The sequence below is a fragment of the Triturus cristatus genome, chromosome 12 (assembly GCF_964204655.1).
Source record: "Triturus cristatus chromosome 12, aTriCri1.1, whole genome shotgun sequence".
Classification (NCBI taxonomy): Eukaryota; Metazoa; Chordata; class Amphibia; order Caudata; family Salamandridae; genus Triturus; species Triturus cristatus.
In genome coordinates, this window is record NC_140595.1 from 7,040,356 (window position 1) to 7,065,112 (window position 24,757).

The window sequence follows — 24,757 nt, forward strand, 5'->3', positions numbered from 1 at the left end:
TCTAGTTACAATACCAGGGTCTAGTGCCTCTCAGGTGTTGGTGTCTAGTTACAATACCAGGGTCTAGTGCCCCTCAGGTGTTGGTGTCTAGTTACAGTAACAGGGTCTAGTGCCCCTCAGGTGTTGGTGTCTAGTTACAGTAACAGGGTCTAGTGCCTCTCAGGTGTTGGTGTCTAGTTACAGTACCAGGGTCTAGTGCCTCTCAGGTGTTGGTGTCTAGTTACAGTACCAGGGTCTAGTGCCCCTCAGGTGTTGGTGTCTAGTTACAATACCAGGGTCTAGTGCCTCTCAGGTGTTGGTGTCTAGTTACAGTAACAGGGTCTAGTGCCTCTCAGGTGTTAGTGTCTAGTTACAGTACCAGTGTCTACCTCTCGGGTGTTGGTGTCTAGTTACAGTAACAGGGTCTAGTGCCTCTCAGGTGTTGGTGTCTAGTTACAGTAACAGGGTCTAGTGCCTCTCAGGTGTTGGTGTCTAGTTACAATACCAGGGTCTAGTGCCCTCTCAGGTGTTGGTGTCTAGTTACAGTACCAGGGTCTAGTGCCTTTCAGGTGTTGGTGTCTAGTTACAGTACCAGGGTCTAGTGCCCCTCAGGTGTTGGTGTCTAGTTACAGTACCAGGGTCTAGTGCCTCTCAGGTGTTGGTGTCTAGTTACAGTACCAGGGTCTAGTGCCCCTCAGGTGTTGGTGTCTAGTTACAGTACCAGGGTCTAGTACCTCTCAGGTGTTGGTGTCTAGTTACAGTAACAGGGTCTACCTCCCAGGTGTTGGTGTCTAGTTACAGTACCAGTGTCTACCTCCCAGGTGTTGGTGTCTAGTTACAGTACCAGGGTCTAGTGCCTCTCAGGTGTTGGTGTCTAGTTACAGTACCAGGGTCTAGTGCCTCTCAGGTGTTGGTGTCTAGTTACAGTACCAGGGTCTAGTGCCTCTCAGGTGTTGGTGTCTAGTTACAGTACCAGGGTCTAGTGCCTCTCAGGTGTTGGTGTCTAGTTACAGTACCAGGGTCTAGTGCCTCTCAGGTGCTGGTGTCTAGTTACAGAACCAGGGTCTAGTGCCTCTCAGGTGTTGGTGTCTAGTTACAGTAACAGGGTCTAGTGCCTCTCAGGTGCTGGTGTCTAGTTACAGTACCAGTGTCTACCTCTCAGGTGTTGGTGTCTAGTTACAATCCCAGGGTCTAGTGCCTCTCAGGTGTTGGTGTCTAGTTACAGTACCAGGGTCTAGTGCCTCTCAGGTGTTGGTGTCTAGTTACAGTACCAGGGTCTAGTGCCTCTCAGGTGTTGGTGTCTAGTTACAGTACCAGGGTCTAGTGCCCCTCAGGTGTTTGTGTCTAGTTACAGTACCAGGGTCTAGTGCCCCTCAGGTGTTTGTGTCTATTTACAGTACCAGGGTCTAGTGCCTCTCAGGGGTTGGTGTCTAGTTACAGTACCAGGGTCTAGTGCCTCTCAGGTGTTGGTGTCTAGTTACAGTACCAGGGTCTAGTACCTCTCAGGTGCTGGTGTCTAGTTACAGTACCAGGGTCTAGTGCCTCTCAGGTGTTGGTGTCTAGTTACAGTAACAGGGTCTAGTGCCTCTCAGGTGTTGGTGTCTAGTTACAGTACCAGGGCTATGATACCTCATGTGACGTGTCTCCAGTCACAGTCTCAGGGTGTCATGGCCCCTCAGGTCTTGGATTCAGGTTACATCCTGAGGGTGCGGTGCCCCCTTCAGATGTTGGAGTTAGGTTACGGTACGAGGCTGTGATGACCCCTTGGTACAGGTCACTCCATCGTGCACCCCCCTTGGCACAGGTGACACATGCTGTAGCACCCTGCCCCCCCCCCCGGTACAGGTCACCCATGGTGCGGTACCCTCCCTTGGCACACCGCCCCCTGCACATGTCACCCGTGGTGCCGCACCCCCTTCCCTTCCTCCCCACCCCCGTGCACAGTTGCCCATTGTGCAGCCCCCCTTCTCCCTCCCTTGGCACCAGTCGCCCCGGGTGCACCACACCGCCCCACTGCACAGGTCGCCCATGGGTGCAGCACACCCCTCCCTTCTCCCTCCCCCGTGCACAGGTTGCCCATGGTGCAACACCACCCCCCCCACCCCCCTTGGCAGCCCGGCTGAAGCACGCCGCCCCCACCCCCCACCGTGCACAAGTTGCTCATGGTGCAGCACCCCCTTTTCCCCCTCTTGGCACAGGTCGCCCATGAGTCGGCCCCCCTCCTGGCACAGGTCACCCCACAGTGCTCCCCCTTGGCACTGGTCACCCAGGGTGCAGCACACCCTTCTCTCCCCCCTTGGCACAGGTCGCCCGTGAGTCGCCCCCCTCCTCTTGGCACAGGTCACCCCACAGTGCCCCCCCCCCCTTGGCACAGGTCACCCAGGGTGCGGTGCCCTCCCGTGGCACCGGTCACCCCGGGTGCCCCCTCCCCCAGCGCCTCGGGCCCCGGGAGGCGCTGTGTTTACAGTGCGCCTGTGGTTGGGTTACAGCACATACTGTAATTCTCATCAGACTGCCAGTAATTTCCCTGACTTACCCAGAGCCATCATTTCCTGTAAGTCAGGCCGGGCGCTTAGAGGAAGTGGCGGAGCCGGGGCAGGCGGGGCCGGGCCCGGGCTGTGCGGGGTCCAGATTCTGCTGGGTCCCTGTCGGGCGGGGGGCAGGCTGTGCATGGTCGGGGCAGTGCTGAGACCCTGCCTGCCCGGTGCTCTCTTTCCTCTGTGTCTTCGGGACTGTCCTGCGCGGGCTCTGCCCCGGCTTGGCGTCTGAGCCCCCGGGCCTCTCCTTTGCGGGGCTGCCCTGCTCTTCATGCTCGCGGCTGTCATGTCATCGCGGTTCATGGAAATGCTTCGGGGGCCCTGATCGCGGCCCAGTCCGTGGGGCCCGACCTGCTGCTCATGCTCGTGGTGTGGATTGCTGCCATGGTGAAGGATCCTTGCCAGCTTAGCTGTAGCGCTCCTCCGCCGTGCCCGGGTCATCGTGCCAGGGCGCGGGGCCTCCCACTATGTCCAAGATGCGTTTCTGGCTCAAGTTCTCATCTCTAGATAAGGTGAGTGTTCCTGCCCTCATGTGGCCGCTCTTCGGGCGCGTGATTAGTTGTGTTTGCAGGTGTGAGGGTGTATTGACAGGTGTGTGCACGTGTGAATGCATGTGGGACTGTACATGTGTGCGTATGTATTTGCAGGTGTGTGTGTGTGTACACATGTGAATGTACGTGGCAGTCTGTACTGGTGTGCATTTGCAGGTGTGTGTGTATGTACTAGTGTCAGTCTGTGTGAATGTATGTGAGATGCTAGGCGTGAACAGGTGTGTTTGTATGTACTGGTGTGTGCGCAGGTGTGAATGTATGTATTTGAGAGGCTTCGTGTGCGCAGGTGTGAATGTATGTATTTGAGAGGCTGTGTGCGTGCAGGTGTGAATGCATGTATGTGAGAGGCTGTGTGTGCGCAGGTGTGAATGCATTTGAGAGGCTGTGTGTGCGCAGGTGTGAATGTATGTATTTGAGAGGCTGTGTGCGCACAGGAGTGAATGTATATATTTGAGAGGCAGTGTGTGCGCAGGTGTGAATGTATTTGAGAGGCTGTGTGCGTGCAGGTGTGAATGTATGTATGAGAGGCTGTGTGCGCGCAGGTGTGAATGTATTTGAGAGGCTGGGTGCGCGCAGGTGTGAATGTATGTATTTGAGAGGCTGTGTGCGCACAGGAGTGAATGTATATATTTGAGAGGCAGTGTGTGCGCAGGTGTGAATGTATTTGAGAGGCTGTGTGTGTGTGCAGGTGTGAATGTATGTATTTGAGAGGCTGTGTGTGTGCGCAGGTGTGAATGTATGTATTTTAGAGGCTGCGTGTGCGCAGGTGTGAATGTATTTGAGAGGCTGTGTGTGCGCAGGTGTGAATGTATTTGAGAGGCTGTATGTGCAGGTGTGAATGTATGTATGTGAGAGGCTGTGTGCGCAGGTGTGAATGTATGTGAGAGGCTGTGTGTGCGCAGGTGTGAATGTATTTGAGAGGCTGTGTGTGCGCAGGTGTGAATGTATTTGAGAGGCTGTGTGTGCTCAGCTGTGAATGTAAGTATTTGAGAGGCGGTGTATGCGCAGGTTTGAATGTATTTTAGAGGCTGTGTGCTCGCAGGTATGAATATATTTGAGACGCTGTGTGTGTGTGTGTGTGTGCAGGTGTGAATGTATTTGAGAGGCTGTGTGTGTGCGCAGGTGTGAATGTATGTATTTGAGAGGCTGTGTGTGCGCAGGTGTGAATATATGTGAGAGGCTGTGTGCGCGCAGGTGTGAATGTATTTGAGAGGCTGTGTGCATGCAGCTGTGAATGTATGTGTTTTAGAGGCTGCGTGTGCGCAGGTGTGAATGTATTTGAGAGGCTGTGTGCGCGCAGGTGTGAGTGTATTTGAGAGGCTGTGTGCGTGCAGGTGTGAATGTATGTATTTGAGAGAATGTGTGTGCGCAGGTGTGAATGTATTTGAGAGGCTGTGTGCGCGCAGGAGTGCATGTATGTATTTGAGAGGCTGTGTGCGCGCAGGTATGAATGTATGTATTTGAGAGGCTGTGTGCGTGCAGGTGTGAATGTATGTATGAGAGGCTGTGTGCGCGCAGGTGTGAATGTATTTGAGAGGCTGGGTGCGCGCAGGTGTGAATGTATGTATTTGAGAGGCTGTGTGCGCACAGGAGTTAATGTATATATTTGAGAGGCAGTGTGTGCGCAGGTGTGAATGTATTTGAGAGGCTGTGTGTGTGTGCAGGTGTGAATGTATGTATTTGAGAGGCTGTGTGTGTGCGCAGGTGTGAATGTATGTATTTTAGAGGCTGCGTGTGCGCAGGTGTGAATGTATTTGAGAGGCTGTGTGCATGTGCGCAGGTGTGAATGTTTTTGAGAGGCTGTGTGCACGCAGGTGTGAATGTATGTATTTTAGAGGCTGCGTGTGCGCAGGTGTGAATGTATTTGAGAGGCTGCGTGTGCGCAAGTGTGAATGTATTTGAGAGGCTGCGTGTGCGCAGGTGTGAATGTATTTGAGAGGCTGTGTGCGCGCATATGTGAATGTATTTGAGGCTGTGTGTGCGCAGCTGCGAATGTATGTATTTGAGAGGCTGCGTGTGCGCAGGTGTGAATGTATGTGAGAGGCTGTGTGCGCACAGGTGTGAATGTATTTGAGAGGCTGCGTGTGCGCAGGTGTGAATGTATTTGAGAGGCTGCGTGTGCGCAGGTGTGAATGTATTTGAGAGGCTGTGTGTGCGCAGCTGTGAATGTATGTTTATTAGAGGCTGCGTGTGCGCAGGTGTGAATTTATTTGAGAGGCTGTGTGCGTGCAGGTGTGAATGTATTTGAGAGGCTGTGTGCGCGCATATGTGAATGTATGTGAGGCTGTGTGCGCGCAGGTGTTAATGTCTTTGAGGCTGTGTGCGCGCAGGTGTGAATGTATGTATTTGAGAGGCTGTGTGTGCGCAGGTGTGAATGTATGTGAGAGGCTGTGTGCGCGCAGGTGTGAATGTATTTGAGAGGCTGCGTGTGCGCAGGTGTGAATGTATTTGAGAGGCTGTGTGTGCGCAGCTGTGAATGTATGTATTTTAGAGGCTGCGTGTGCGCAGGTGTGAATTTATTTGAGAGGCTGTGTGCGTGCAGGTGTGAATGTATTTGAGAGGCTGTGTGCGCGCATATGTGAATGTATGTGAGGCTGTGTGCGCGCAGGTGTTAATGTATTTGAGGCTGTGTGCGCGCAGGTGTGAATGTATGTATTTGAGAGGCTGTGTGTGCGCAGGTGTGAATGTATGTGAGAGGCTGTATGCGCAGGTGTGAATGTATGTGAGAGGCTGTATGCGCGCAGGTGTGTATGTATTTGAGAGGCTGTGCGCGCGCAGGTGTGAATGTATTTGAGAGGCTGCGTGCGCGCATATGTGAATGTATTTGAGAGGCTGTGTGCACGCATGTGTGAATGTATTTGAGAGGCTGTGTGCGCGCAGGTGTTAATGTATTTGAGGCTGTGTGTGCGCAGGTGTGAATGTATGTATTTGAGAGGCTGTGTGTGCGCAGGTGTGAATGTATTTGAGAGGCTGTGTGCGCGCAGGTGTGAATGTATTTGAGAGGCTGTGTGTGCCGATGTGCATGTGTATTTGCAGGTGTTTGTATGTACTGGTGTGCTTGTGTTTGAATGTATGTGAAAGGCTGAGTGTGTGTTTACAGGTGTGTGTGGATTGTGAATGTATGTGAGAGATTGTGTGTACAAGTGTCAGACCTCCTCTCTTCTGCACCTCTCTCCCCCAGCAAACCCCCACTCTCCCTCCCCTTGACACCTCTTCCCCCACACCCCAGCAGACCTGTCTCCCTCAGCACCTCTCTCCCTCGGCACCTCTCACCCCCCCCCCCCCCCCCTCAGCAAACCCCCTCTATCCCTCCCCTTGACACCCCCCAGCAGACCTCCTTTCACCATCGCACCTTTCCCTCCACTTGCACCTCTCTTCCTGAGCACCTCTCCCTCCCCTAGGCACCTCCTGCTCGCCCCCTCATCACCTCTCTCCCTCGCACCTTTGCCTCCCCTTGGCAGCTCTCTCAGCACCCCTTTCCCTCTGTCCCATTGCCCCCTCCCTCCTCCCGGGCGCCCCTCCCTTTCCCCCTCCGCCCCACGGCAGTCGTCCTCCCCAGCACAGCCGCTCCCTCCCCCCAGCAGCCCGCCCTCCCCCTCGTCACCCGGTGCTTTCCCTTTCGATTTTGCTCTTGGCTGCTTCCGTCCCGGACAGCTTCACTCCGCCTCGCCCTGGACTCGGAGGGGTCGCGGCCCCCCCACCCCCAGGAGCCAGGGCCGAGCCCGGGGATGTCCACGCCGCCGGGGGCACTTCTCGTGAGTCTTCGTAGGGGGCGGGGGGCTTCTCTTCTAGGGGCATAGCCGCCCCACGGGTAAGGAGTCCTTTGGGGGAGGTGTAAGGTGGGCACTACACTGCACTCCGGGTGATGGGCCCTTTGGGGAGAGGTGTACGGTGGGCACTACACCACCCTCCTGGTGAGGGGTCCTTTGGGGGAGGTGTAAGGTGGGCACTACACTGCCCTCCGGGTAAGGGGTCCTTTGGGGGAGGTGTAAGGTGGGCAATACACTGCCCTCCGGGTGAGGGATACTTTCTGTTTTATGGGGTGGGCACTGTGGCATTGCTGCCCCACGGGCGAGGAATCCTTTGACTGGTAAGGAGTGGGGGTTCCCTTTACTTAAACCCCCCCCCCCCTTTCCCATTGGTGATGCTTCTGCCCTCTCTGGCTGGTCTGGTTCTCAAGGCCCTGTGGGGTCTGTATCTTGGTGTGTCGCCTCTTGCACAGCCCCTCAATGACTGCCCCTGCCTTTCCTACATCTGTCCCTGCGGTTCCTATTGTTGGCACTGCCCTGTCTGCCCCTGCCCGTCCTGCCCCTGTCCTTCTTACCTCTGCCCCTGCGGTTCCTAATGTTGGCTCTGCCCCTGCCCACCCTGCCCCGGCCTTTCCCACGTCTGTATCTGCGGTTCCTATGGCTGTCACTGCCCTGCCTGCCCCTGCCCTGTCTGCCCCTGCGCTGTTTGCCCCAGCTCTGCCCCTGGGGGCCCTGAGTGCCACATCAGGACTCCTAGAGCGCGGTTTACTTTGTGTTCATCGCCCCTTGCTCTGTCCCATCCCAACTGCAAGCGGGATAGCTGGGTTAAGAGTCGGACCTGTGACCTCGCGGGGGTGGGGCAGAGAGTGTGACGTCAGGTTAGTTACTCCTTGGTGCTGGGGGCCGGTAGGGTGGGTGCTGGGGGCCGGTAGGGTGGACGCAGCGCCCCTTGCTTCCTCGTTACTCCCGCTCCATCTTTGTGTTTTATAAGTTCCCAGAAGACCCTTCACACCGTGTCTTGGGCGCACGGAGTTAGCAGGGGTCGCAGCTGCGCTGCCCCCCCCCCACACACACACACCCGCGCACCCCTCCCAGCGGGAGTCTTGTCTTTAACCTGAAACCGAAAGGAGGAAGTGGGAGCAGAGGGGTGGGGCAGGAGGGTGAGCTGCTCAGACGGCTCTCACTGCAGGTGGAGAGACAGCTGGGAGGAGGTACACCTCCAGGTAGAGAGACAGCTAGGAGGAAGTGAAGAGACAGCTGGGGGAGGTGTAGCGACAGCTGGGGAGAGGTGTGGCGATAGCTGCTTGGGAGGTGTAGAGACAGCTGGGAGGAGGTGGAGAGATAGCTGGGAGGAGGTGGAGAGATAGCTGCGAGACAGCTGGGAGGAGGTGGAGAGATAGCTGCGAGACAGCTGGGAGGAGGTACACCTCCAGGTAGAGAGGCAGCTGGGAGGGAGGTTCAGAGACAGCTGGGTGGAGATACACCTCCAGGTAGAGAGACAGCTGGGAGGGAGGTGGAAAGAAAGCTGCTTGGGAGGTGGAGAGACAGCTGGGAGGAGGTACACCTCCAGGTAGAGAGGCAGTTGGGAGGGAGGTGGAAAGAAAGCTGCTTGGGAGGTGGAGAGACAGCTGGGAGGAGGTACACCTCCAGGTAGAGAGGCAGCTGGGAGGGAGGTGGAAAGAAAGCTGCTTGGGAGGTGGAGAGACAGCTGGGAGGCGGTACCTCTCCAGGTAGAGAGGCAGCTTGGAGGGAAGTTCAGAGACAGCTGGGAGGAAGGTGCTCTGCCTGTCGTCACATGAAGTGACATTCACCCCCGCCCGTCTTATCACTTCTCGTGTGTTTACAATACTCGATGAAAAAATCTGATTTCGCTGTGAGTAGAAATCCCATGCCATTTGCTCAGAAGGCAGTCAAAGATCGGACATTGTGACTCGAATGAGCTCCCTCCAGTCGTAGCTACAACTCACTAGTGGACGAGTATGATCACTAGTTCATCTTGCGTAGCCCCCAAGCTTTTGGGGGGAGGGGGGCACCTTGGGTGGCAGCTCACTATTTCATGTGTGATCACAGTGTATGCCACCTTGTAGAACCTACGCCCCAGAAGGGCGTCCCCTGGGAGGCAGCTCACCATATGACGGATGTGATCACCAGTGCAAGACCAGCTTGTGGAGACCCCAGGCCTGTGATGGGACCCCTCCATAGCAGTTTATTACTTGACGTGTACATACACTAGTGCAGGGTCAACCTGCCAAGCCCTCAGACTGTGGCCGGGAGCTCTCCAGTCCCTCTTTGAGGTATATGATCACTAGTGCAAACCCCCTTTCCGAGCCCCCGTCCTGGATAGGTAGCTCACTATTTGATGTCCATGATCACCATTGTAAGCCCTCCTTGGCGACCCACATCTGATAAGGGCAACCCCTGGATTCCAGCTCAATATTTGGCATGTGGTCACCAGTGCAAGCCCTCCATAGGACAGCAGCTCACTATGACATGTGGAACCACCAGTGCAAGCCCTCCTCCGGACAGCAGCTCACTATATGACGTATGTGTTCACCAGTGCAAGCCCTCCTCTGGACAGCAGATCACTATGACCTGAGGAACCACCAGTGCAAGCCCTCCTCCGGACAGCAGCACACTATATGACGTATGTGTTCACCAGTGCAAGCCCTCCTCTGGACAGCAGATCACTATGACATGTGGAACCACCGGTGCAAGCCCTCCTCCGGACAGCAGATCACTATATGACGTATGTGTTCACCAGTGCAAGCGCTCCTCTGGACAGCAGATCACTATGACATGTGGAACCACCGGTGCAAGCCCTCCTCCGGACAGCAGCTCACTATATGATGTATGTGTTCACCAGTGCAAGCGCTCCTCTGGACAGCAGATCACTATGACATGTGGAACCACCGGTGCAAGCCCTCCTCCGGACAGCAGCTCACTATATGATGTATGTGTTCACCAGTGCAAGCCCTCCTCTGGACATCAGATCACTATGACATGTGGAACCACCAGTGCAAGCCCTCCGGACAGCAGCTCACTATATGACGTATGTGTTCACCAGTGCAAGCCCTCCTCCGGACAGCAGATCCCTATGACCTGCGGAACCACCAGTGCAAGCCCTCCGGACAGCAGCTCACTATATGACGTATGTGTTCACCAGTGCAAGCCCTCCTCCGGACAGCAGATCCCTATGACCTGCGGAACCACCACTGCAAGCCCTCCTCCGGACAGCAGCTCACTATATGACGTATGTGTTCACCAGTGCAAGCCCTCGTCTGGACAGCAGATCACTATGACCTGCGGAACCACCAGTGCAAGCCCTCCTCCGGACAGCAGCTCACTATATGACGTATGTGTTCACCAGTGCAAGCCCTCGTCTGGACAGCAGATCACTATGACATGCGGAACCACCAGTGCAAGCCCTCCTCCGGACAGCAGCTCACTATATGATGTATGTGTTCACCAGTGCAAGCCCTCCTCTGGACAGAAGATCCCTATGACCTGCGGAACCACCAGTGCAAGCCCTCCTCCGGACAGCAGCTCACTATATGACGTATGTGTTGACCAGTGCAAGCCCTCCTCCGGACAGCAGCTCACTATATGACGTATGTGTTCACCAGTGCAAGCCCTCCTCTGGACAGCAGATCACTATGACATGTGGAACCACCAGTGCAAGCCCTCCTCCGGACAGCAGCTCACTATATGATGTATGTGTTCACCAGTGCAAGCCCTCCTCTGGACAGCAGATCACTATGACATGTGGAACCACCGGTGCAAGCCCTCCTCCGGACAGACGCTCACTATATGACGTATGTGTTCACCAGTGCAAGCCCTCCTCTGGACAGCAGATCACTATGACATGTGGAACCACCGGTGCAAGCCCTCCTCCGGACAGACGCTCACTATATGACGTATGTGTTCACCAGTGCAAGCCCTCCTCCGGACAGCAGCTCACTATATGACGTATGTGTTCACCAGTGCAAGCCCTCCTCTGGACACGTATGTGTTCACCAGTGCAAGCCCTCCTCTGGACACGTATGTGATCACCAGTGCAAGCCCTCCTTAGCAGTCCTTGTCCTGGAAGGGCAGCTCCTTGGTGGGCGCTTACTGTTAGATGTGCGATCACCAGTGATGTCTTCAGTGATGCTATCAGTGATGTCACTGAGCATGTCATGAGTGATGTAATATGTGAGGTCATAAGCAGTGCATTGCGGGCTAAGTTTGTTAGTTCAGGTAACTATAGCTGCTGAATTTCTGTGGTTTTGTACGAGTGAATTGTGAGCCTAACTATAACATCCCTGTAACCTTTGTTTTTCATTAAATTTCTAAGTTTATTTTAATGCTATTTGGTAAATATCTCTCTCCTTTCGACAACACGCGCTGACTGTGGTGGGACCTGCTTTAACCTCATTAAGTCATTAAGAAAATTATTTGACTTCATTCCACTAATGGCCAGGAAAACAGTGGCGGTGGCTCTGATCCTATCGCGCCTGGATCACTGCAACAGCCTGCTGGCGGGAGCCAACAAACAAACACTGAAAAGACTACAGGTGGTACAAGACGCTGCGGCCCGTCTAGTCCTGAAACTACCACGAAGATCCTCAGCATCCGCAGCACTTAAAACCCTGCTCTGGCTCCCGCTGCACTAGAGAAGCCTATGCAAGATCCTCTTAATCACTCTCAGAGCCGCGCAAACTCTAGGCCCAACGTATCTCTCAGCCAGATTCACCCCATGAACCACATTCAGAACTCCGAGATCCTCATCAGCAAAGCTCCTCGAAGCGCCCAACTTCAAGCGCAAAACAAGGGAGGTAAAACAGTAGCCGCATTAGGAACTAAAGCCTGGAACCTTTTGCCAACGCACCTGAGGATGTTAAAAACCGAGGCAGTGAAAACCTGGATCTTTGTAGCCCTCAGACGAACTCTGCCTATCCCTCATATAGGGTCTATATATATATATATATATATATATATATATATATATATATATATATATATATAAACGTGGTCTTGCTTATAATTAGTACAGAGATCAGCTTTACAAGCATTTTTTTAACTCGGGCACGTGGATTCACATCTACTCGGCAGGTTGACAGAATGGGCGGAGTGTCACTGTTCGTGAAGACTGGATGGGCTTGGGGCGACGGATGAAGAGACAGGGTGGGCTGGGGACCCACTGATGTCTGAGACGGGATGATCTGGGGGTGACTGATGTCCGGGATAGGCCGGGGGCGAATGATGTCCAGGATGGGCCGGGGACGACTTATGTCCGAGACAGGATGGGCTGGAGGCGACCGATATCTGAGACAAAATGGCTTGGGGCAATTGATGTCTAAGACGGGATTCACTGTGTGTGACTGATGTCTGAGACGGGGTGCACAGGGGGACTGATGTCCGAGATGGGATGGGCTGGGGGGACTGATTCTAAAATGGGATGAGCTTGGGGCGACTGATTCTAAGATGGGATGAGCTAGGGGCGACTTATGTCTGGGATGGGATGGGCTCAGGCTAACTGATTCTGAGACGATATTGTCTGGGACCGACTGATGTCCGAGACGGGATGGGCTGGGGGCGACCGACATCTAAGACGAGGTGGACTGGGGGTGACTGATGTCTGAGACGGGATGGACTGGGAGCGACTGATGTCTGAGACGGGATGGACTGGGAGCGACTGATGTCTGAGACGGGATGGACTGGGAGCGACTGGACTGGGAGCGACTGATGTCTGAGACGGGATGGACTGGGAGCGACTGATGTCTGAGACGGGATGGACTGGGGGCGACCGATGTCTGAGATGGCATGCGCTGGGGGTGTCTGGTGTCCAAGACTGGATGGACTGGGGGTGACTGGTGTCCAGGATGGGATGGGCAGTTGGTGACTGGTGTCCAAGACAGCATTGGCTGTGGCTGATTGGTGTCCAGGATGAGATATACTCCTGCCAGATACAGGATGAGCTCGGGTGGCTGGTTTCCGTTTGTCTGTCTATAGTGTGGCCTACATGTGTATGGCGTTGGTACTCCTTGATGTGGACTAGATGTGCTGAGCATCAGTATTCCAGGTGCAGAAGGTCCATGATCTGACTACTATGTGGACTAGATGTGCACAACCTAAGTACACTTTGGGCCTATTCCCAAAGGTTAATATACCTGTGAGTAACTCTACACATGGAAATGTACTCTTGCTCTTTGTATTAAATGTACCACTTATGGCTCTTCACTCTAAGTGTATATTTACTACAAAGTGTAGATTCACAGCCCACACTCCCTTAAATGAAGTGAAGCCATATTTACGAGAGTAAAGTTACTACTAATTACTGTTCACACCATGGTGACATCTCCCTGTTGTAAAGCATTAGGTAATTTTCATTTATAGCTTAAGAGTCTGGGGAGAGCGTTTGCATCTCTCAGATGTGTCCACCTTATGTTAACAGTACATAATATAGCGCAAGACTCCGCCCCAGTAGGCAGGTGAATAGTTACTAAAAACAGCCGTGTTTTGAGATTTTGATTTAAATCAGGAAAGCTGGAGCATGCTCAGATGGAGAGTGGAAGGCTGTTCCAGTGGTGTGGGGCGAGGTAGGAGAAAGTCCTGCCACCATGTTTTGAAGTGCGAATGCGACGAGGACAAAGAAGTTGTTGGTCTTCAGACATAAGGGTCCCTGTTTGGATAGTAAGGAGTATGTCTGTCTTGTAGATATTTAGGATATGTGCCTGACAAGGATTTATAAGTCAGGCAGAGCAGTTTAAACAGCGCTCTCTTTTTTATTAGGGAGCCAATGAAGGGCCCGGAGCATGGGGGCTGACGGTGTGGGTGGAGGCAGACTGGTCACCAAGCGGCAGCGGTATTTTAGATATAAGGGATCCATTTGAAGTGAGGAGCAGGACCCGTAATCCAGGCAACTGGTGGTTAATGCCTGGTTGCATGTCTTCTGGGAGTTCAGAGGGAGATAGCAAAAGATTTTCGTCAAAAGGCAGTGTGCCCAAGCAAGTACCGCAGGTGGAAGTAATCTGGCCTTTCATAGATAGTGTATTATCTAAAAGTCTACCCAGGTTTGTGGCTGTTCTGCTGGGTATCGGGCAGGGCCGAGTTCATGTGGGCACCAGTCATCCATCCTGAAGAGCTGAGCCTTGCCAAGTGGAAGGATCTCTGTTCGCCCTCCTTCAGTTGGAGGCAGGAGGGTCAGCCAAATGACGAGTTTCCTCCTGCAGACGGCAAATCGCCGCTTGATGTCCTCGATGTTCCTCCCAAACGAAATGACCAGTTGGGTGTTGTCTGTGTAGGAAAGACAATCAAATCCGCGGGACTTTAACAAATGGGCGGGGGGGGGGGCTAAGTAGATTTTAAAAAGCGTAGGGCTCAAGGAAGAGCCCTGAGGCTCCCATTTGTTCCACAGCACAGTTTTGGAGTGATAAGTGCCAATGGAAACTGTTTGGACCCTATCTTTGAGGAAGTCTGTAAACCAGTCCTGGGCGGGACCCTGGATGCCCCCCTGGTAGAGACGTGGAATCAGGCTGGAATGTAAGGTGGTATCAAACGCCACTGGCAGGTCAATCAAGACCAGCATCGCACGGTGTCGCATCGAGGGATAACCTGCCAGTATCTGCTGCCGCTAGTAGGGCAGTTTCAGTACTGTTGGGAGGTCTGAAGTCCGATTGAGAGGCATCCAACAGGCTACAGCTCTCCAGATAAGAGGAGAGCTGTCTGTTCATGTTGGTCTCCAGAACCCTCCTCTACAGAGGGAGAAGGGAGATGGGGCGGTAGTTAGCTGGTTAGTTAGGATCTACATTAGGCTTTTACAAGATAGGAGTGAGGTCTGCTACCTTCCGTAATCGTTCGATGGTGGCCCAGGACAGACTGATTATACAGGGGTGTAGCTGGCGCAAGAAGAGGGTCTAGGGCAGAGATAATATGCGGAGGACAGAGATCTCTGAAGGGCAGCCAGGCTATGCTTTGGCTAGCAAGTCGAGCCTCTGAGGTTGAGTAAAAGGCTTGAACCTTTCAAGTACTTATGAAGCAGTCATTTGAGGCGAATCCGTGATACAACCAAGAGCTGTGGGATCCGCCATGGCGTGAAAGCTGTGGTAGATGTAATAATTTTAGTTTGAAAATGGCTAGCTAAGGTATCACAAAGTGTTTGTGAGGGAGGAATGATTGAGGAGCAGGCTTGGGGTTTAAAAAGTTGTTTAAGTCTTTGAATGATTCCTTTGAGGAATTGCCTGCTTGGTCTCTTTTGTTGACAATATATTCTTATTTTGCGATGGTAGGCGCTTCATGCTAGTTTGTATGTTTGTTTATCCATATTAGTTTTTGCAGTCCTCCTATTACGTTCTAGTCTTTTACAGCTCAATTTGTCCGATTTCAATTCCGCAGTTTAATGTGGAGCCTTCGGTCTGCATAGTTGAGGAGGACGTTGCTTTGAGGGAGCAACGTTGTCAAGAGCATGGGCAAAAGGGTGGAGCAGGGCTAAAGCAGAGTCTATTTCCTGAGAATGATCTACCGTGGGTGCGCGAAAGGCAGATTGAAAGCATTGCAAAGCGATCTGTTTCCGTAGCCTCCGAATAAGGCGTTTCTGAGCTGTGGGTTTTATGGGAATGGTCATGCTAGGAATCTGAAAGCTGACCAAAACATGGTCAGTCCGGGTAAGAGGTTGTGGGACGTCAACTTGAAGAGGCCTGGAGGTTGAAAAAATAAGCTCAAGTGTATGGCCTCCCAAATGTGAGGGGCCGGGTTTGGTCAAATGGAGATCTCGCATTTTGAGGTTGGACAGCAGGATGGGTACGTCGGGGTCGGTGGCAATGTCGACATGATAGTCGAAATCCCCTATCAAGGGAACATTTTGTGTGGACAGGGCTTCAGATGCTAGTCGTGCAGCTCATTTATGACTGAACACCTGGAGGGGGGTTGACTAAAGCGCCTTTCCAAGTCTCACCGAGGGGGGTTTCCATTGAGACTATTACCATCTCTACCCAATCGGTGAGAAGGGTGTTAAGGATTTCTACTCTGAAGTACTCTCGGAAAGCAAAAGCTACTCCGCCTCCTGGTGTTGATTCCCTATCCTGCCTTACCAGCTTGCAGTTGTTGGGAAATGCAATGGGAATGTAGGGCAATGCTTAACCTTCTAGGATCTGTCTTGCTTGTGTAATATTCTGTCGTTCTTTAGTGATCTCTCTAGTTCACCCCCTCCACAATGCACAGTTGTAGGATCTCCCTGAGATGTGTTCTCCTTTGAGGGATCTCTTTTTCCTACCTAAGAAGAGTCAGCCCTTGAGGGAACTCGCTTACCTCCCTGGCGTACATCCATCCTTATGTGATCTCTAGCCATGTCATGGGATTTTCTCCTATAGGACCGTCATACCTGTGTAATTTGTGTTCTCACATAGGACCCCTTAGTCGTGAAATACATTATTGCATGATATCTGATATGTTCATAACACAGTTTCCTCTTGTAAGATTCTTCCTGCCTCTGTAACATGTTGATGCCTTACATTATAGCCTCCACTTCAGTATAACCTATATTTCTGCCTCGTAGCACAGCGCTCACCACGTCTTTAATGTCTTCCTCTCTTGCAGGATTCCTCCTACCTTGATGAACTGTCCAACCACTCCATCTTCTCCTCACCTGCCGATTCTCTGTCTGACATCGCTGATGCCCAGGATTTCCTGCATGCTGACAGCTTGAACCAGGTGCCGACATTATGGGACGTAAACACGCAGCCGAACCCTGCCAAGGTGAGGTTTTGAATGGTTAGCTGTGCTGGTTGCAGGTGAGATATGGCGTCCCTTAGCTGTGCTGGTTGCGGGTGAGACATGACATCCCTTAGCTGTGCTGGCTGCGGGTGAGATGTGGTGTCCCTTAGCTGTGCTGGTTGCAGGTGAGACATGGTGTCCATTAGCTGTGCTGGTTACGGGTGAGACATGACATCCCTTAGCTATGCTGGCTGCGGGTGAGACATGGTGTCCATTAGCTGTGCTGGTTGCGGGTGAGACATGGCGTCCCTTAGCTGTGCTGGTTGCGGGTGAGACATGGCGTCCCTTAGCTGTGCTGGTTGCGGGTGAGACATGGCGTCCCTTAACTGTGCTGCTTGCGGGTGAGACATGGCGTTCCTTACCTGTGCTGGTTGCGGGTGAGACATGGCGTCCCTTAGCTGTGCTGGTTGCGGGTGAGACATGGCTTCCCTTAGCTATGCTGGCTGCGGGGGGGACATGGCGTCCCTTAGCTGTCCTGTCTGCGGGTGAGACATGGCGTCCCTTAGCTGTGCTGGCTGCGGGTGAGACATGGCGTCCCTTAGCTGTGCTGGTTGCGGGTGAGTAATGGCGTCCCTTACCTGTGCTGGCTGCGGGTGAGACATGGCGTCCCTTAGCTGTGCTGGCTGCGGGGGAGACATGGCATCCCTTAGCTGTGCTGGTTGCAGGTGAGACATGGCGTCCCTTAGCTGTGCTGGTTGCGGGTGAGACATGGCGTCCCTTAGCTGTGCTGGCTGCGGGTGAGACATTGCATTGGTAGCCTTGCTAGCTGTAGGGGACTCAAGGTGCCCTTGGCTGTGAGGACTGCAGATAAGACATGAAATCCTTAGCATGTGTGGCTGCGGGTGAGAAATGAAATCCTTAGCATGTGTGGCTGCGGGTGAGAGATGAAATCCTTAGCATGTGTGGCTGCGGGTGAGACATGAAATCCTTAGCATGTGTGGCTGCGAGTGAGACATGAAATCCTTAACATCTGTGGCTGAGGGTGAGACATGAAATCCTCAGCATGTGTGGCTGCGGGTGAGACATGAAATCCTCTGCATGTGTGGCTGCGGGTGAGACATAAAATCCTCCGCATGTGTGGCTGCGGGTGAGACATGAAATCCTTAGCATGTGTGGCTGCAGGTGAGACATGAAATCCTTAGCTGTGCTGGTTGCGGGTGAGACATGGCATCCCTTAGCTGTGCTGTCTGCGGGTGAGACAAAGCGTCCCTTAGCTGTTATGATTGTGGATGAGACGTGGCGTCCCTTAGCTGTGCTGGCTGCGGGTGAGACATGGCATCCCATAGCTGTGCTGGTTGCGGGTGAGACATGGTGTCCCCTAGGTGTGCTGGCTGCGGGTGAGACATGGCGTCCTTTAGCTGTTCTGGTTGCGGTGAGACATGGCGTCCCTTAGCTGTGCTGGTTGTAGGTGAGACTTGGCGTCCCTTAGCTGTGCTGGTTGTAGGTGAGACATGGTGTCCCTTAGCTCTGCTGGTTGCAGGGGAGACATGGCGTTCCTTAGCTGTGCTGGTTGCGGGTGAGACATGGCGTCTCTTAGCTGTGCTGGTTGCGGGTGAGACATGGCGTCCCTTAGCTGTGCTGGCTGCGGGTGAGACATGGTGTCCCTTAGCTGTGCTGGCTGCGGGTGAGACATGGCGTCCCTTAGCTGTGCTGGTTGCAGGTGAGACATGGCGTTCCTTTGCTGTGCTGGTTGCGGGGGAGACATGGCATCCCTTAGCTGTGCTGGCTGCGGGTGAGACATGGCGTCCCTTAGCTGTGCTAGCTGCGGGTGAGACATGGCGTCCCTTAGCTGTGCTGGCTGCGGGGGAGACATGGTGTTCCTTAGCTGTTCTGGTTGCGGGAGAGACATGGCGTCCCTTAGCTATGCTGGCTGCGGGGGAGACATGGTGTCCCTTAGCTGTGCTGGTTGTAGGTGAGACATGACATCCCTTAGCTGTTCTGGTTGCGGGTGAGACATGGCGTCCCTTAGCTGTGCTGGTTGCGGGTGAGACATTGCGTCCCTTAGCTGTGCTGTCTGCGGGTGAGACATGGCGTCCTTTAGCTGTGCTGGTTGTAGGTGAGACATGGCATCCCTTAGCTGTGCTGGTTGTAGGTGAGACATGGCGTCCCTTAGCTGTGCTGGCTGCGGGGGAGACATGGCGTCCTTTAGCTGTGCTGGTTGTAGGTGAGACATGGCATCCCTTAGCTGTTCTGGTTGCGGGTGAGACATGGCGTCCCTTAGCTGTGCTGTCTGCGGGTGAGACATGGCGTCCCTTAGCTATGCTGGTTGCGGGTGAGACATGGCGTCCCTTAGCTGTGCTGGTTGCGGGTGAGACATTGCGTCCCTTAGCTGTGCTGTCTGCGGGTGAGACATGGCGTCCTTTAGCTGTGCTGGTTGTAGGTGAGACATGGCATCCCTTAGCTGTGCTGGTTGTAGGTGAGACATGGCGTCCCTTAGCTGTGCTGGCTGCGGGGGAGACATGGCGTCCTTTAGCTGTGCTGGTTGTAGGTGAGACATGGCATCCCTTAGCTGTTCTGGTTGCGGGTGAGACATGGCGTCCCTTAGCTGTGCTGTCTGCGGGTGAGACATGGCGTCCCTTAGCTATGCTGGTTGCGGGTGAGACATGGCGTCCCTTAGCTGTGCTGTCTGCGGGTGAGACATGGCGTCCCTTAGCTATGCTGGTTGCGGGTGAGACATGGCGTCCCTTAGCTGTGCTGTCTGCGGGTGAGACATGGCATTGGTAGCCTTTCTAGCTGTAGGGGACTCAAGGTGCCCTTGGCTGTGAGGACTGCAGGTGAGACATGAAATCCTCAGCATGTGTGGCTGCGGGTGATCCTCAGCATGTGTGGCTGCGGGTGATCCTCAGCATGTGTGGCTGCGGGTGAAACCAGGTGTACTCGGCAGTGCTGGATGTAGGTGGGCTCCTTAGCTGTGCTCAACTCAGGTGAGACTCGGTATCTTTAGCATTGTTAGTGGTAGGTGAGGCGTGCTGTCCTTATCAGCTGAGACTTCACTGGTTGCAGGTGAGACAGGTGTGCTTGGCTGCACTGCCTACAGGTGAGCCTTTGTTGGTAGGTGAGGCCCGGTGTCCTTATCCATGCTGGCTGCAGGTGACACTCGTCTTTAGCTGCGCTGGCTGCAGCTGATCCTTGGTACGCTCAGCAGTGTTGGTGATAGGTGAAATGCGGAGTCCCTAGCAGCTCTGAACGCCAACGACGTGAGCAGGTGAAATGCGGAGTCCCTAGCAGCTCTGAACGCCAACGACGTGAGCACTCCACCCAAATTGCGAATCTGTACCGTGATCCGCATCCGTCTGCGCCCAACGTCTTCTCTTTGGACATATTATAAAAATGTGCGCATGCGAGAGCTGGTTCCATTGATGTCTGAGGTTAAATTTGAGCTTTAAAATCAGAAAATGTTTTCTCCCCATTGATGCAAAGGGTGCTTGCTGCTCCACATCCACTTCCCCTGGTCTGCCTGCCCAGCAATGCGGAAAACGGAATCGACAGGTAGACAGCCCCATATGTCCTAGGCTGTGATGATGAAGGTGAAATGCGTTCTCCGAGCACAAGCTTGAGAGACTTATTACATGTTCAATAAAAGAGGGGTGCCTATTAAACTCTGTACCCCGGTACAGGGTCCTCCCGGGGCATGGATGACAGGTGCCGCAGGTCTCAGTCTGTTACTTTCATTAAGGAAGGCCTGACCCATCCCAAAGCCTGCTCATGGCACCTGGCACACACCTCTGCCGACTCCTCCCCGGGGCCAGCACGCGCAGGAGGGCGAGTCTGACCTATGCACTCACATCTGCCCTGATGAGGCCCACTCTGCTCATCATGGCTGCTCACGTGCTGCTGCTGGTATACTGGCTGCACCGGGTCAGCCTAGTCTCGAGCCGGGGCCTGCTGTATCTGCTTCTGGGCAGACAGCCCACTATGAGCTTCCCATTGGCTGAAAGCCTTGTCGCTCCATTCCTCATTCTCTCCATTTGTCAAGGACATGCATACGTCATGCCGCTTCCGTGTTTTGGGCTCCCCAAGTGACCCGCCCAAGTACCTCCGCCGCGGCCAATTTCGGACATTGTTTCTGCGCTACTGTGAGACCGGCCTCGTGGCGTGGGCCCTCCCGACCAGCAAGCAACCCTGCAACCGCACCTGATCCCCGATGTCTCAGACTTCCGGCCACCATGACCCAACAAACCCGATGGCCGGCCGGGGCCCCAGCCGAACCCACAACACTACCGCGCATGCCCGGCCGAGGGAGCGGGAAACCCCCAAGCAAGACCAGGAGACGCCGTCTCGGTCACATCTCTGATCTCCTCCCCAAGGAGGGTTTCGATCGGCCACCAGGCCCCCGGTGAGTGGGCGCCTCGCCTGCTGGGCGTCTGGAGTCCCTCCCAGACCCACCTGAACAGATCAAAGGGCCCAGCGACAGGAAATCCCGACACACCGCCCCCAGGCACCAAGACCCCTCTCAGCGAGGACTCCGGACTTCAAAGAGGAGGGGGAGTATAACAAGGGGTGCTGAAGGGACGGGAGGCAGAGAAGACCTGGACCTACGAGAGCCCTGCTGACCTGGTCGCGGCTCGATCGATCCCTGAACCGAAGAACGCTACCCGAACTCTGAACCATCTGAGCCCTGCTGTCGCGGCTCCCCGAACTCTGAACCATCTGAGCCCTGCTGACGCTGTCGCGGCTCCCCGAACCCTGAACCATCTGAGCCCTGCTGACGCTGTCGCGGCTCCCCGACTCCGAAACCACCTGTGCCTGCTGAGTGACTCGCGGCGCTCCCCTCCAGGAGAATCGGCAGAGATTGCCGAGAGAAACAACATCCCCCAGCCCGAGGATTGGGAGCTGTGCGAAGGACACTCCGCAGAGACACTGAATTCAAAGACTGTCCCGCTACCCGTATCCCGAGACCGCCGCCGCTTGTGGCATTGATTTAATAACTGCATCTCGGATCATAAAGATCCCCTGAAACTATTGATAAAGTATACTGTCTTACGAAGAACTACTGTGTGGTGTCCCTCTGTCAGGTAGTGCAAGCTCAGCGTGTGCGATCCTAGGAACGAGACCCTTCCAGGAAGGGCCTCCCCGCCCTTGCTCGGCCTAACTCTGGGAGAGGTGGGTCAAAGGGTGGTCAGGAACGTATTCCGAAGCCCCCCGGAGAACGCCCTTCTAACATTTGGTGGCAGACGACGGGATCCGAGCCGACACCTAGAGATCGTGCAGTAAACGGCTGACGCACTACCGAAAAGAGATGGAAGGAGAAACCTCCCTAGGTGCCGCAGGCACCAACACAAGCCCGACATTCTGAGAGGACCAGTTGGAATATTATACGCATCGAGAACTAAAACAATTCTGCAAAGACCTTGGAATCGCTACCACCGGATTAAGCATGAAAGAAGATTTCCAGGGAGCATTGAAGACCTGGGTCGAGGCAGGAGCTTGCCTGGCCCAAACAGAAGGAGAGCCGCCAAACGAGCCACGAAGCATCCCGGTAAGGAGCAGCGCTCCAGAGGGGGGCCTATCCCCGGAGGAGCTAGCGGACCGAGAGGGGGCCGCAACCACGAACTAGAACTAGCGAAACTGAAAACAGAGTGAGAGCTAAAACTGGCCGAGAAAAAGTTAGCCGTAGAACAATTACGTCTACAAGGAGAACTCGAGGAAAAGAAACGCCAGAGAGAACACGAAGAAAGAAAACTCCCAACTAGAACACGAACGCAGCCTGAAAGAGATCGAACTCAAGGCCAAAAGTGAGGAGTCAAGAACCTCGGGAAATCAACCACCCTCCTCCACCGTGGAACCAAAGGTCCATATCCCCAAGGATGTGGTGAAGGAATACTACAAGAACGACGACATCCAGCAGTGGTTCAAGGCCTACGAAGTCGCCATGACCTCCCACCGAGTTCCGCAGAAAGATTGGGGGGCTGGTTTGTGGGGCCGGTTCCTGAGCGAGGGGAGAGATACCCTGCTGGACCTGCCCTCCACGATGCTGAACTCCTACAGTCACATGAAAGAGGCCCTAGTAGCCAGATATGGGCTCACCCCCGAAATGTACCGGCAACGGTTTCGAGACTGCAAGAAGATACCCGGTACTACATGGGTAGAGTACGTGAACTTTTACAGCTGGGCCTTGGACGGGTGAATCAAGGGCAGCAAGGTCTCCACCTTTGAGGAACTGTTTGACCTAATAGCATGGGAACACTTGTCCGCAAATTGCTTTGTGGAGTTACGCCAGCACCTCCTGGACAGCAAGCTCACGGACCCTCGGAAACTGGCCATCGAAGCTGACCGATGGGTGAACACCCGGGCCTCCCGGGGTCCCGTGGGAGAGTACGGTCGCCACAGTCAGGGACCCCCCCGCCAGAGGGGCGGAGGGAACCAAGGCCGACCAAGAGAATTCCAGGGGGGCTCCCAGCACAGTCCCCACAGAGGCCAACCTCCGCACTTTCCAGCCCCACCTCCAGCCAGCACCGGGCCCCCGGGGAGGCCGGGACCCCGAGTCAAGATCACCTATTTCCGCTGCCAACAGACTGGGGGTCACTATGCCAGTGACCCCCAGTGTCCCATGTACCAACGACCCGCAACGACAACCCCTCCGGCCCGACAAATGGCCTCCGTAGCCCTAGGAGAAGAGATGGAAGACTCCGAAGAGTAGGAACCAGCCGCCATGGCCCTGGTCTCCCTAGGGGACCGAGAGATGGTCCCTGGAACACCCCTACCCGCCAACACGAAGAAGTACCGACAGCAAGTGACGGTCAACGGTCACCGAGTCGAGGGCCTCCGCGACACCGGGGCGAGTGTCACAGCGGTCCACTGCCACCTGATCTCCGAAGACCAGATCCTGCCCGACGCTTTCTGTCCAGTCATATCTTCGGACAATTCCGAGAGCCTCTGCCGGATAGCCCTGGTACCCTTCGAATGGGGGGGAGTCACCGGTAAATTGAGAGTGGCAGTCCGAACCTCCCAACCCGCAGACTGCCTCCTGGGCAACGACCTCGAGAGTTCCCCGTGGGGACAAGTGGAACGAAGAGCCCATCTGGAGATGATGGGCCTACCCGAATGGGTATGCGCCACCACGCGCTCCATGACTACCCGATCGCCTTCCTCCGAGGGAGTTGAGGCCTTACCCCTGAATCCAGTCGCCGTCCCCGAGGACCGGGACCCGCCACCCGAGCCCGACGACCCTCTTCCGGAAGAAGAAACCGTTCCCGATGACGGGTCAGTGCATCCAGATCCCGAGCAACTGACCGAGCTCGGGGACCTGCCCGAGATGGCCCAGTGGCACTGCGAGGGAGGTCCCTCCCGAGAAGAATTCTGCAGGGAACAGGCCACCTACCCTTCCCTCATTGGACCCCGACAGCAGGCCGAAGGCCAGGCAGCAGGCGACCAGGCCGGAACCCACTGGGTATATTGGGAAAACGGCCTCCTGTACAGCGAACAGAAGTCGGCCGAGCTGGGATCAGCCCGGGTACTGGTGGTACCCCTGCGCTTCCGAAGTCTCCTCCAGGGCCTAGCCCATGATGTACCCCTGGCAGGACACTTAGGCCAAGACAAAACCTATCAGCGACTAGTTACCCACTTCTATTGGCCCAAAATGCGAGCGAATGTGGAGGCCCACTGCAAGTCATGCCTCACGTGCCAGGCCAGCGGAAAAAGTGGTGGGAAGCGCAAGGCTCCGCTACAACCCTTCCCCGTTGTTAGTACCCCTTTTGAGCGGGTGGGAATCGACATCGTGGGACCCCTGGATCCCAAGACCGCCCAGGGTCACCGATTCATCCTCGTCCTAGGCCGGGCCATGATGGGGATCTTCTCCCGCGTGGGGTTCCCTCGCGAAGTCGTGGGTGATCGTGGCACGAACTTTATCTCCAAATACATGAGGTCCCTATGGCAGCAGTGCAGGGTATCGTACAAGTTCACCACCCCATACCACCCCCAAGGGAATGGCCTAGTCGAGCGATTTAACCAGACCCTGAAAGGGATGATCATGGGCCTCGAAGAACCCTTACGCCGGAAATGGGACGTCCTCCTCCCTTGCCTCCTGTTCGCCTACCGGGAGGTCCCCCAAAAATCTCTGGGGTTCAGCCCGTTCGAATTACTTTACGGACACCCCGTCCGGGGACCCCTGAGCCTGGTCAAAGAGGGCTGGGAAACGGCTCTCCGAGGAACCCCTCCTGATGTATTCGGCTATATCCTGGCGCTCCGCAAC

General features: G+C 54.7%; 1 protein-coding gene across 5 annotated transcripts in view; it reads left to right on the top strand.

Moving 5' to 3' along the window:
• SBNO2 (strawberry notch homolog 2) overlaps positions 1–24,757 on the top strand; it is a 502,221-nt gene that overhangs the window by 245,995 nt on the left and 231,469 nt on the right. For 2 of the 5 annotated variants that reach the window (XM_085639189.1, XM_085639190.1), the window contains exon 5: positions 16,390–16,548. In XM_085639189.1, coding sequence (XP_085495315.1) covers positions 16,390–16,548 — 159 coding nt within the window. Of the gene's footprint in view, positions 1–2,517; positions 3,029–6,674; positions 6,823–16,389; positions 16,549–24,757 lie in introns of those variants that run through there. The other 3 variants (XM_085639191.1, XM_085639192.1, XM_085639193.1) reach the window with 3 other exon arrangements.